Source organism: Physeter macrocephalus, chromosome 9 (genome assembly GCF_002837175.3).
Source record: "Physeter macrocephalus isolate SW-GA chromosome 9, ASM283717v5, whole genome shotgun sequence".
In the NCBI taxonomy this organism is placed as follows: domain Eukaryota; kingdom Metazoa; phylum Chordata; class Mammalia; order Artiodactyla; family Physeteridae; genus Physeter; species Physeter macrocephalus.
This window is the reverse complement of record NC_041222.1, coordinates 13545916-13558359: the sequence shown is the minus strand read 5'-3', so window position 1 is coordinate 13558359 and position 12444 is coordinate 13545916. Positions and strand designations below refer to the sequence as shown.

The 12444-nt window shown below is 45.0% G+C and overlaps 1 protein-coding gene across 7 annotated transcripts in view; it reads right to left on the bottom strand.

The window, feature by feature from the left end:
* ECPAS (Ecm29 proteasome adaptor and scaffold) overlaps window positions 1-12444 on the bottom strand; it is a 102109-nt gene extending 89665 nt beyond the window's left edge. Inside the window, exons 1-2 of one of the 7 annotated variants that reach the window (XM_024126067.3) lie at window positions 12214-12444; window positions 2767-2870 (exon numbers count right to left, since the gene is read on the bottom strand). In XM_024126067.3, the coding sequence (XP_023981835.1) occupies window positions 2767-2788 (22 nt within the window). In that variant the 5' untranslated portion in view covers window positions 2789-2870; window positions 12214-12444. Of the gene's footprint in view, window positions 1-2766; window positions 2871-11095; window positions 11243-11564; window positions 11890-12213 lie in introns of those variants that run through there. The other 6 variants (XM_028493653.2, XM_007112048.4, XR_003681146.2 and 3 more) reach the window with 6 other exon arrangements.

The window sequence follows — 12444 nt, the reverse complement described above, 5'->3', positions numbered from 1 at the left end:
AAAAAAAAAAAAAAAAAAGGAGAGAAAAAAAGAAATGGGAGCCCAGAAGCTAAGAAAAGCATAAGTTAAACTAAACTAGGAAATTCACAAAAATTGGATGTGATAGATTGCAGGGGTAGGTGGGTGAGTACCTCTGGACTTTGACAATCTGCAATTAGGAGTCTGAGGCTAAAACTACAAAGAATAAGGAAGCCCTAGCTCGCATCTAGATTTTGTATGTAATACTCAACCTCTTCTGGTAGATCAATCTACCAGAATTAAAAATCTAGGACTTCCCTGGTGGCGCAGTGGTTAAGAATCCGCTTGCCAGTGCAGGGAACATGCGTTCGAGCCCTGGTCCGGGAAGATCCCACATGCCACGGAGCAACTAAGCCCTTGTGCCACAACTACTGAGCCTGCGCTCTAGGGCCCACGAGCCACAACTACTGAGCGCGCACACCACAACTACTGAAGCAGGCGCACCTAGAGCCCGTGGTCCGCAACAAGAGAAGCCACCGCAGTGAGAAGCCCACGTACCACAATGAAGAGTAGCCCCTGCTCGCCGCAACTAGAGAAAGCTCGCGTGCAGCAACGAAGACCCATCACAGCCAAAAATAAATTGATTAATTTTTTAAAAATCTAACCAAATACTAACTGGTAGTTAAAGTCCACATCATCTATTGGTTCCTATATACCATTTCAATTCACTAAATGCCACTCTAATACTTGGCAAAATCTAAATGAGGCCAGTAGGATACTTCTTTAGGAATTAATGCTTAGAACTGTGATGCCTACTTCTGTGTTTTTAAATACAGGCTTGCCCCCATTCCCCACTTTTTTTAAAAAGAACTCATTAAACACCAATGTATTAAAAGGAAAATGTTGAAAAGTCCAGCAGTAAACACAAATATAGTAAGTCAGGTTGGGGGAGGATTCATTCCCAGAAAGAGATAATCCATCATGGTTCCTGCGGGAGTTGCCTCCCTCCACCCAGGGCAGCCCAAGAACCAAGGGGTCAGTAGATAAGAACCTTTGCAGGCAATGAGGTCCTGAGCAGGAGGTTCCTGCTGACAAAGTCCCTGCTGATACTCCTTTCCCCCAGAACTAAGGGAATCAGACAAGCCATCTTCCCGTTCCCTAGCCCACCAGTCTTACCCCCAGGGCCCAAGCAGATACCCCAATGTGGAAACCCCTGCAACAGGATGCACTAGTGACTAGACTGTTTCCAGGAAAGGGGAAAGAAGCCTTGAAGTCCTAGCCATTTGCTTATGATGTCAGGCTACTTTAAGCCCCCTACGAACCCAGTATAGCCCAAAGTAAGGCGATGCCTCCCTGTTCACACACAGGCCCTGCCCATCACTCCCCAACCCCCCCGCAACACCACACACAAAGGAGGAGGGATGGAAGACATCACAGAGTTAGCTTGGCAGGGCTGGGTCAAGTGAGGAAACAGCAGCGCTCATCTGTACCCTAGATTTAATGAACAAGTGCCAGACTCCAGATGCACTGAGGTCCACAAACACTTCCAACTCCCAAGGAGGCCCTTTCCCCCAGATACAGCATCTGGCAGACACCCAGTTAGAAATCAGTGTTAGTAAACTGATGAGCAGAAAGATTAGTTCAGCTTATGAAAGTCAGCTTAAAGGAGATGATACATTCTATGCAAGAGTTCATACTGCATACAAGTCAAATGTATGATAGTTAAGATCCACACAAAGCGGCTAATTACCTAGAACAATGCTCATTTGGATGTGTAAACTCTAGAATGTTTTTTATTTAAGTCACTATTTAAATCCCAGCATTTGTGGTTTGACCTGCTTGCCTCCGGTATATCGCAATTAACACATCCATACAGGTCCAAAAGCTCTAAAAAAGAATCTAGGTGCAAATAATGTCATTTCTCTTCTAAACACTTTCTCCAACCTTCCAATTTTCCATTTCTCTACAATGGAATGAAGATATGTGAAATAGTAAAAATAAGCCAAAATTTATTCTAAAGTTGAACTTTGGTTTATAAAATATTCCATTCATTCCATCACTCAAAATTCCACCTAATGAATTAAGGCATCATACACCATTGGCAGCAACATACACACCAAAAAACAATAGAATGCACTGCGGGAAGGGGAATCCAGTAGTTAAATTGAAAGACAGCAACAAAATGCACTTTTGGATTGAAGCTACAAAATCTCAGGTACTCCCTGGATATTGAGCTCATGATATCAGAGAATTACAATCTGAATTTACAGAATTTCAATCAAAGGACCATCCAATATCATCCAAGAGTGAAAATGACACCATATTCTTGTTCAGCCTCAGAACAAAGTAGAATTAAGTGGCTTTTCCATCACAGTGCATGTCAAAATGGCAGAATCAGGAATATCCAAATACCATGATGATGCCTTTCTCCTTACCTCTTTTCACAAATAAAACAATTAAATCCATGATGACATTCCTGGAGCACATAAAATCATACTTCGTGGTCGTGGCAGACAATACTACTTGTAAACTAACACCCACAGCCTTTTCCTTGCACACACTGCTAAAGAACATCTTCAAGTTTTATCTTTTGCTTGCTAATTTTTTAAATTAATGTTTATGTGATGACAGAGAATAGAAGCTTCAAGCATATATAAACTAAAATGAACTTCACTGATTCTCTCAGGATAGCTAAAAAAGGAGAAAAACCCATGAAGATCTTGGGGGGAAATTGCTACTTGATAACCTATGCATTTTTAAATGCTACTACAAAAAATGCACACATCCTAAGGAACTAAATCTACTAACCTCTACAATCAATGTGATACATGGTTTATCCAGTCTTGACAAAAATCCTCTGGATCACCAATGGTGTGTTCATCCACTCGTACATATGCAATTGTATAAAGAATCTATTATTTGGAACACCAGGGGGAAAAAAAAACAATTAAAAGATTTATACTCATAGCTACCATTTAAAAAAACAAAATAAACAATTTTCATTTCCATGCTAAGAACTCCTAATTTGATGCCCTGCTTTGCAAATTCAGAATACGGGGGGGGAAATCATAGTGATTACCAAATTGGAGAAATAGTAAGGAATATGTCCATAAGTAAAATCTGGTGTGTAGAAACAAGGTCCTACTGTATAGCACAGGGACTATATTCAGTATCCTGTAATAAACCATAATGGAAAATAATATGAAAAAGAATATATGTGTGTATATATATATGTGTGTGTGTATAACTGAATCACTTTGATGTACACCAGAAACTAACACAACATTGTAAATCAACAATACTCAATTTAAAAAAACTGAGTGTGTAGAACAAATATGTTAATACTTAAAATACATATATATTGCTAGTTACTCACTGAAAGCTAAAAAACTCCAATACAACATACATTGTGTGTGTGTACATATATATCATAAACATACAAAACCTTACATTAAAATTAGAACAAAGTGTCTGATTTACACAATAATTTTATAAGAAGAGTATTAGTGGATGGGCACACTTGATTAACACATTATAAGAGAATGCAAACATTTGACAGTCATAACCCTGGGAAACCTTTGCCCTCTCTAGGCACTTCTGATCCCCTTCCATGGTTCTTTTCTGTCTTCTTCTCATCCCTATATATTCATAGCCCCCAGACAGCTGTCCTCTGGACAATCCGTCCACATCACCCCACACTCTCCCAAGTTTCAGAACCAAAGCTCCCACACACCTGTAATCCATGTGCCCAACACTATACCAAGTTCTTAACATGCGTTATCTCTTCCCATTTTTATAACAACCCCGTAAAATAGTTTTGTTATCCCATTTTACAGATGAGAAATCTAAGGCTTAAAAGTTAGATTCCTTGACATTAAAACTAAAAAGTGGCAGAGTCAAGATTCAAAATCAGTTCTGACTTCAACACCAGAGGTTTTAGTCACTATTCAAAACAGTCTCCCTAAGCAACTCAACATGGGTGCCTCAATAATTCAACCCATTCATTCAACAAATGATTTATTTCTTGGAATACAAACCTGCTCTCTCTTCTCTCCACTCTTACCTCCCCAAATCTGTCTAGAGGCTATACTCTCGACCCGCTTAATCTCTAGGTAGATTCCGGGAATCCTCTCTAACTCCTCCTTCTGTTGAATAACTCTCCACTACTCAGCCAATAGCTTCTACATATTTTAGGGATTCTAGATTATATTACCTGTCAAATCCAGTTCTACTATCCCAGTTCAGACCCTAAGTTTCTTCTAAGTTGGCTACTGTAATATCTTCCTTTTAGTCTTGCTGCTCTTGGTCTCTGGACCCCTGCAATCAATGTTATACCACTGCCACCTGTTATCCTTACAAAAGGGTGTACTCAGGTTACACCCCTGCTTGAAAGCCTTTGATGGTCCTCTACTGTCAACAGAACAAAGTTCAAACTAGTTGCGTTGGGCTTCCTTGGTGGCACAGTTGTTAAGAATCCACCTGCCAATGCAGGGGACACAGGTTCAAGCCCTGGCCCAGGAAGATCCCACATGCTGCGGAACAACTAAGCTGGTGCACCACAACTACTAAGCCTGCACTCTAGAGCCCACGGGCCACAACTACTGACCCCGCTGTGCCACAACTACTGAAGCCCACACGCCTAGAGCCCATGCTCTGCAACAAGAGAAGCCACCGCAATGAGAAGTCCCCGCTCGCCACAACTAGAGAAAGCCTACGCACAGCAACAGAGACCCAACGCAGCCAAAAAAATAAATAAAAACTAGTTGTGTTGGCATTCCTAGACAAGCTGGTCCCAACCTTACCCTTAGCTTTATCTCCTACCACCCCCTCCACTAAAAATAATAATCTATACAGAATTTAATTGTTTACACAGTGCATTAACATATACATTAAACCTAACAACACTATGAGTATTTCTAATTATCCCAATTTTATGAGAAACTTAAACTTAGTGAGGTAAAATAATCTGCTCAAGATCCCAAATTGTAAAAGGCAGAAAGGCCAAGTCTCAGACTCCAAATTTTAACTCCTTTCCTAGTACTTCATGCAGCCATAGTACCCCCATTCTAGCATATCAGACTCATTCCAACTTTCCCTGAAAATGCACAATAGTTTTCAAACTCTATGACTGAGCTCAAGCTATTGTTCCCTTAGCCTGGAATGCTATCCTCACTCCTTGACATTGCTAAAGAACTGTGTTAGGCATTTTTCGTATCATACTTCCTATTAGCTATTTATATTTATATATAAATTTGCCTCTACACTGAATTATAAGCCCTGTGAGGCCAGGACCATAAGTTAGTAACTCCATTTTTAAAGACTGCTTATTGAATTGGAAAATGTGTGGGGAAAACAAGTCATATAAGATGGCAAGCATCAAGGCAGAGACCGGCCAGGCTTGAAAACAGAGACCAGAAACTTAGATCAGACCATTTGAGCACACTGGCAGTGCCTACAATTTTAACATCTATCTTCTGAACAAGGTCGAACGCCCCAGTGCCAACTATTCTCACCAACACTGGCCTTTATTAAATATTACAATTTACTGAAAGCATAATTCAAAACAAGATGGGGGGCTTCCCTGGTGGCGCAGTGGTTGGGAGTCCGCCTGCCGATGCAGGGGACACGGGTTCGTGCCCCGGTCCGGGAGGATCCCGCATGCCGCGGAGCAGCTGGGCCCGTGAGCTATGGCCCCTGGGCCTGCGCGTCCGGAGCCTGTGCTCCGCAACGGGAGAGGCCACGGCAGTGAGAGGCCCGCGTACCGGAAAAAAGAAAAAAAAAAAAAACAAGATGGAGTAGAAGTGGAAAGCTAGAAATTATAAAAAACAGAAATATCATCACTATTTTCCATTTTAACCTTCCGATCTGGCTAAGTACCCAAAATTAAAATAATACAGGCTTGATGTAGCCTTTCTACATAGCTCAGCTCAGCTGCATATATGGCTGTCACTAAAGCAGCCATCTCTCTGGGGCTGTTTCAGTGTGCTCACAGAATCACGTTCACCTACACAGCTACACACACAGCTTCCCCATCTCATCCCCTAAAAGAGCCACTAGGATGCCTGGCACCGGCAGAGACTCTCTCAGAAGACACCTGACATGTTGATTATCTGGCCAACTTTTGCAACTGAAGTGGCTGTGTCGAGTGGTCAAGTTGAATAGCATCAATGTGCTTTATGATTATAGGCTGTTGCTCCTTCATGAGCTGTCTTTATCCCAATGAAGATCAAATTCTAAGGATGCCTTAGAATTATAAAGCCCAGAACATGAAACCAATGAACAGCTGACCAGGTGAAAAGTCTCAAATGCTTCCTTCCCTCTGTCAGAAATCTCCCTACCCACTGCTGAAATATAACTACAATGTCAACTTTTCCATGAACTGGCAGAGGATAATATTAGAAGAAAAACTAGCCCACATGCCTTGCACTGAATTCCATTCCATTCCAAACAGTTATATTACCCTAAATATAAAGAAAGAAAACTACAGATTATGACCTTAAGTAATTTACAAACTAGATTTTAGAACTGCCTTTAACAGTCAGAACTAATTGTTCTCTATTTTGGCATCTTACTCCCAAATCTAATATGTCCTATTCGATGAACCAAAATATTGCCACATTTTATACACTATAGCAGCTTTCTTCTGGAGGATAGCAAGACATGGGGAAAAAAGCCATGTTGATCTTCTTATAAACTATATTTTCCCTTTCAGAGACACTAGCACAGTAGCAGCACAGAATTAACATAAACTTTGGAATCAAAAAATCTGAGTTCAAGCCCTAACTCTGTAATATGAGGGAAGTGACACCAGACAACAACAGTACCGAAGTCACAGGGTTGTTGTAAGGATTCAATCAATTAATTCGTACAAAGTAATTAGAACACATGGTAAGCTCTCAAAAAACATTAGCTTTACCATTATTCAATTACAATCACCTGACTCAAGGTGACAATGACAGGATATTTTTGAAAGGATAACAAACCCCAACCCAAGGTTATCCTGCTTACCTTTTGACAACTTTCATACATGATACTACTCCATGATACTACTCGAAAAAAGAAAGAGAAGAAGAAAAAGAAAGAAAAGAAAAGAGATAGGTAAAAGACAAACCTGTCAATTCTACTTCTCAGGAGCTCCTAGAGTGTAGTATCAGATACAACTGAAAGCAACTACAGATTTCATTTAAATTTATGACATGTATATCACTTCAAATGCAAAGGTAAAACGCATTGATTTAAAATCTATAGAAAAGCAGTGTTAAGAGTTATACATCTCAAAATAACAGACCTGGGAACCCAAAATGATAATATTACTCTAGCATTACTAACTATAACAAATCATACACTTTGGTCCTTACATATCTGTTTACAAGTATTCTTCCTCTTTCTTCTCAGTAGTATTATAATTCCATCAGTAGACTTTCATCTTTCTTTTGTACACCATAGCAGTGTTAAACAGCAGTCAAATAATTGGATTAAAGTAACAAGTAGCTGAGAATTTAGCAATGCATCTGATTTGATCTCTTCATCAGCATGAACATTCTATGGTACAAGGAGGTAAAACAGCCTAAAGGCTGGTTATGAGTGCCTGTGAGCCACCTGGAATCCAGTTCCAACTCCACCACTTACTAGCTGAGGGACCTTGGGAACCTAAAACGTCTGTTTTCCACTCCATAAAACAGCAGTAAGAACTTTACCTACCTCTTAGGATTATTTTAATGAATAAAAGAATATAGGGGCTTCCCTGGTGGCACAGTGGTTAAGAATCTGCCTGCCAATGCAGGGGACACGGGTTCGAGCCCTGGTCCAGGAAGATCCCACATGCCGCGGAGCAACTAAGCCCATGCACCACAACTACTGAGCCTGCACTCTACAGCCTGCAAGCCACAACTACTGAGCCCGCGAGCCACAACTACTGAGCCTGTGTGCCACAACTACTGAAGCCCACGCGCCTAGAGCCCGTGCTCTGAAACAAGAGAAGCCACCACAGTGAGAAGCCCGCGCACCGCAACAAAGAGTAGCCCCCGCTCACCAACTACAGAAAGCCCACACACAGCAACGAAGGCCCAACACCGCCAAAAATAAATAATAATAAAATAAATATTTAAAAATCTTAAAAATATATATATACAAAGCACTTAAAACAATGCTTGTGCTGAAATATTTAGGGGTAAGTGTACTGATGTCTCCAATTCACTCTGAAATGTATCAAAATAAGATGGATTGAGTACTTAATGCCACTGAACTGTACACTTAAAAATGGTTACAATGATAAATTTTATGTTATGTATGTGTATCTTGCCATAATCTTTTTTAAATAATAAAATAACTAAAATAACATTTTTAAATGTGGCTTGAAAATGGACAGATATGTGATAAAGCCAGTAGTAAAATATCACATGTAGAATCTAGGTAGTGGGTATATGAATGCTCACTTTCAATTTTTCTGTATTTTTGAAGAGTTTTATGATAAAATATTAGGGGGAAAAACAATGCTGGCATCTAGTAGTTTGCTTTTTTATCATCTACTAGTCAGAAATAATAGCCAGCTAATATTCAGATACTTAGCTCCTTTTTTTAATAGAAGAATTCTAAAAAGCACCTTTTTACCAGCCATCTCTCCTTTTACAATAACCTTTCTGAAACTGAAAATGGTTTATTTGAAGTTTCCTATATACGTGTTCGGTATATATGAGTGTGATTTCAAGTTAAATTATTCCAAGGTACCAACTGCCAAGTATTTAATCTCACCTGAAGAAATGCAGAAACCAAGTCAACAGACATCTGTGGCCAAAGACTGGTGACTTGACCAAACAAAACAATGAAAAAGCAAGCACTGGAATTATTTCTTCCTAATTTTTCCAGTAGCTGCTAAAGCCAATAAATTCCTCAACCAGAAGAACTAAAAACGTTTTAACAGTTACCTGATGTACAGAAGCACAATGCATATATACAAATACATCAGCCACTTAACAATGATATCCAATTCTTCCTCTAGTTTTGTTCCCCATTCCAACTAGTAATTTATTTTAATGTGTTAAGTGCTACAACATGAACTCAGATATCTTGCAGTGGAACAACTTAACACCCACTGGGATAGCTACTATCAAAAATATAGAAAATAACAACTGTTGGCGAGGTCCTAGAAAAACTTGGAGCGCTTGTTTACCACTGGTAGGAACATAAAATGGTAGAGGCACTGTGGAAAACAGTATGGCAGTTCCTCAAAAAATTAAAAATAGAATTACCATATAATCCAACAATCCCACTTCTGAGTATATATCCAAAAGAACTGGAAGCACAGTCTCAAAGAGAGATGTGTACATCCATATTCATAGCAGCATTATTCACAATAGCTAAAAACATACAAGCAACCCAAGTGTCCCTCGACAGATGGATGAGAAAATATGACATATGCATACAGTAGAATACTACTCAGCCTTAAAAAAGAAAATCCTGTCACATGGTACAACATGGATGAATCCTGAGGACATTATGCCAAGTGAAATAAGCCAGCCACAAAAAGACAAATCCTGTATGAGTCCACTTACACGAGATACCTAGAGATATCAAAATCATAGAGACAGAGAGTTCCCTGGTGGCACAGTGCTTAAGAATCCGCCTGCCAATGCAGGGGACATGGATTCGATCCCTGGTCCAGGAAGATCCCACATGCTGTGGAGCTACTGAGCCCATGTGCCACAACTACCGAGCCTGTGTGCCACAACCACTGAGCCTGCGCTGTAGAGCCCATGTGCCACAACTACTGAGCCCATGTGCCACAACTACGGAGCCTGCGCTGTAGAGCCCGTGTGCCACAACTACTGAAGCCCAAGCGTCTAGAGCCGGTGCTCCGCTACAAGAGAAGCCACCACAATGAGAAGCCCGCACACTGCAACAAAGAGTAGCCCCCACTCGCCACAACTAGAGAAAGCCCGCGCATAGCAACAAAGACCCAATGCAGCCAATAAATAAATAAATAAATTTATTTTTTTTAAAAAATCATAGAGACAGAAAGTAGAACAGTAGCTGCCAGGGGCTGGGAGGAGGGGGGAAAGGGAGGGTTTAGTGGGCATAGCGTTTCTGTTTTGCAAGATGAAAAGAGTTCTGGAGACAAACGGTGGTGATGGTTGCACAACAATATGAATGTCCTTAAGACCACTGGCCTGTACAGTTAGAAATGGTTATGATGGTAAATTTTATGTTATGTGTATTTTACCACAATAACAAAAAATGAAAGAAAAAAGATCAGGGAGCTGATCTCCCCAAAAGGCCTGGTGGTGCTCCAGCTCGGAACTGACACACAAGCAATCAACTCTGTGGCTATCAGGCCCTGTCTATCTCTAACCACCGCATGAGACCTTGTCTACTCAAGACTCTCCATCCTGCCCAGGGTGACACCAATTCTTTATCTCAGCCTCAAAATGAGCAAACACCACTGTTTTGTGTCAAAGCAGCAAGGAACTTATCTCTCTAAGCCGGCCTCCTCTTTAAAACAAGGATAATTACTACCTACCTGCCTTACTAGGCTGTTAGGAGGACAAAAGTGAAATCATGTACATAAAAGTATCTTTAAACTGCCAAGCACCAAAGAAACAAAAATTATTGTGCGTATAGCTACTTTAATATGAAAATTCAGAGGGGGCTGTAACAACAGAAACGTCACAAGGCTTGAGACACCTCACCCAGACTTCATTCCATTTAAAACCCACCTCATCCCTAAATAACACCTTTCTTGTTCTTCATAAACTGAAGGGCAGCGTTGAGAAAACACCTCAGCCTAAAGCTTTTCACCTAACCACCCTAAAGGCAATCAGAAATTGTCTTGCATGTCCTAGGAAAAGTCAGTTTTTATGACCCCAGCGTGGGCCTGCGGCGCCCGGGGACTACACTTCCCACAAAGCACCGAGGCGAACCCGGGCGGCGGGCGAGGTGGCCTGCGATTAAGGGTGACCACCGCTCTCCCCGAGCGTGGATCGCCGTCCCCCGGAAAACTGCAACGTTTCAGGTCAAGTGTGCACTGGCTCTCCTTTCTGAAAGCGCTGTCACCCCGAGGTTTTCCCTGCGGCTAGCGCCGCGACCCTCCCTGCCCGCCCGTCCTTCCTGCTCCACCTGAGGGTCACCGCCTGTTCCTGACCTTTCCGCTGATTTCTAGTGTCACAACACGGCACCTTCTCCTCCTCCCCGAAAGCTCCACTTCTAGAACTCGGCCAACAGTTGGGCCCGGGGTCCACGGAGGGGTCAGACGGGACGGCAGACACAGCCCGCCCCCCTGGGGTTCCGGCCGCCCAGCCCCTACGGGCAAGGGGCTAGGCTCCCTCCACCCCCGGGCCGGGGCGGATCGCACACAGAGGTGGCTCCGCCCGGGGCTCCGGTTTCAATTTCGCAACGTGACGGTGCAAACCTGAGGCCTACAAACGCCGGCGGCGGCCGGCGCCCCGCCCGCCCGCCAGGCCCGAGCGCCCCAGCCCCCCGCACGCCGCGGCCGCCGCTCGCCCGCCAGCCCGGCCCTGCTCCCCGGCCCTACCGCCCGGCCCCGGCCGCCGCCCCCGGCCCGGCGCTGCGGCGGCTCCGGCTCGCGGCCGCAGGCTCGCCGTGGCACTTACTCAGCTCGTCCTGGGAGGCGGAGGCGGCGGCCGCAGCCATGTTGCGCCGGGAGGGAGGGAGGGAGGGGCCGGAGGGGGAGGGCACGGACAGGCGGCACTGGGGGCTCGCCGCTCTCGGTGCAGCAGAGGCCGGTAGCCGCCTCTGGTAGTTCGGTGCGGGCCGAGCTGCGCCCACGAGGCCCGCCCGCCGTCGCCGCCGCCTGCGTTCTCCTCGCTGCACGCGCAGTTCTCGCCGTCCCCCGCGAGCTCGCGACTCGGGCGCTCCCGCAGTCCGGCGCCTCTGCGGAGCCGCCGCTGTCCGTCGGCCGAGGCCCGGTACGCCCGGCCCGCTCGGCGGCTCTGCGGCTCAGCGCCGCGATCGTCCAACTCACGCCGGTTTTATATTTAGAAAGAGCTGAGCCATCCTCCCAGCGGCCCCCCCGCCGGGCCCCTCGCGCGCCCGCCCGCCCTCGCTCGCTCGCTCGCGGCTCGTCCTGCCCACCTGCCGCCGCCCGCCCCGCGCGCGGGAGCCGGCCCGCGAGCGCTCCCTGCGCGGACCCGGCTCGCGGCGGCCTTCACCGGCGGCCCGGCCTAGCCGCTCCTCGCCTCCCCTCCTTGCCCGCGCAGCCTCCGGCGGCCCCGGCGCGGAACGGACGCGCAGGCCTCTGACCTGAGTCCGAGCCGGTCTCCATGCCGGGGAATGCTGCGCTCGGCGCCGCGACGCGGGCGCCCAGAAGCGAGGCGAGAGGCGGGCTCGGCCTCGGGGGGCCGCGCGCCGCAGTCCGTGAAGGGCTTGGTCGAGCTGTCCCGGGCTGCCCCGGCTGAGGGAGGTCCTCGAGGTGGGACGGGAGCTCTTTCTGTAAAGGTCTGTGGTTGTCACGTTGGCTGGTCCCGACCTGGA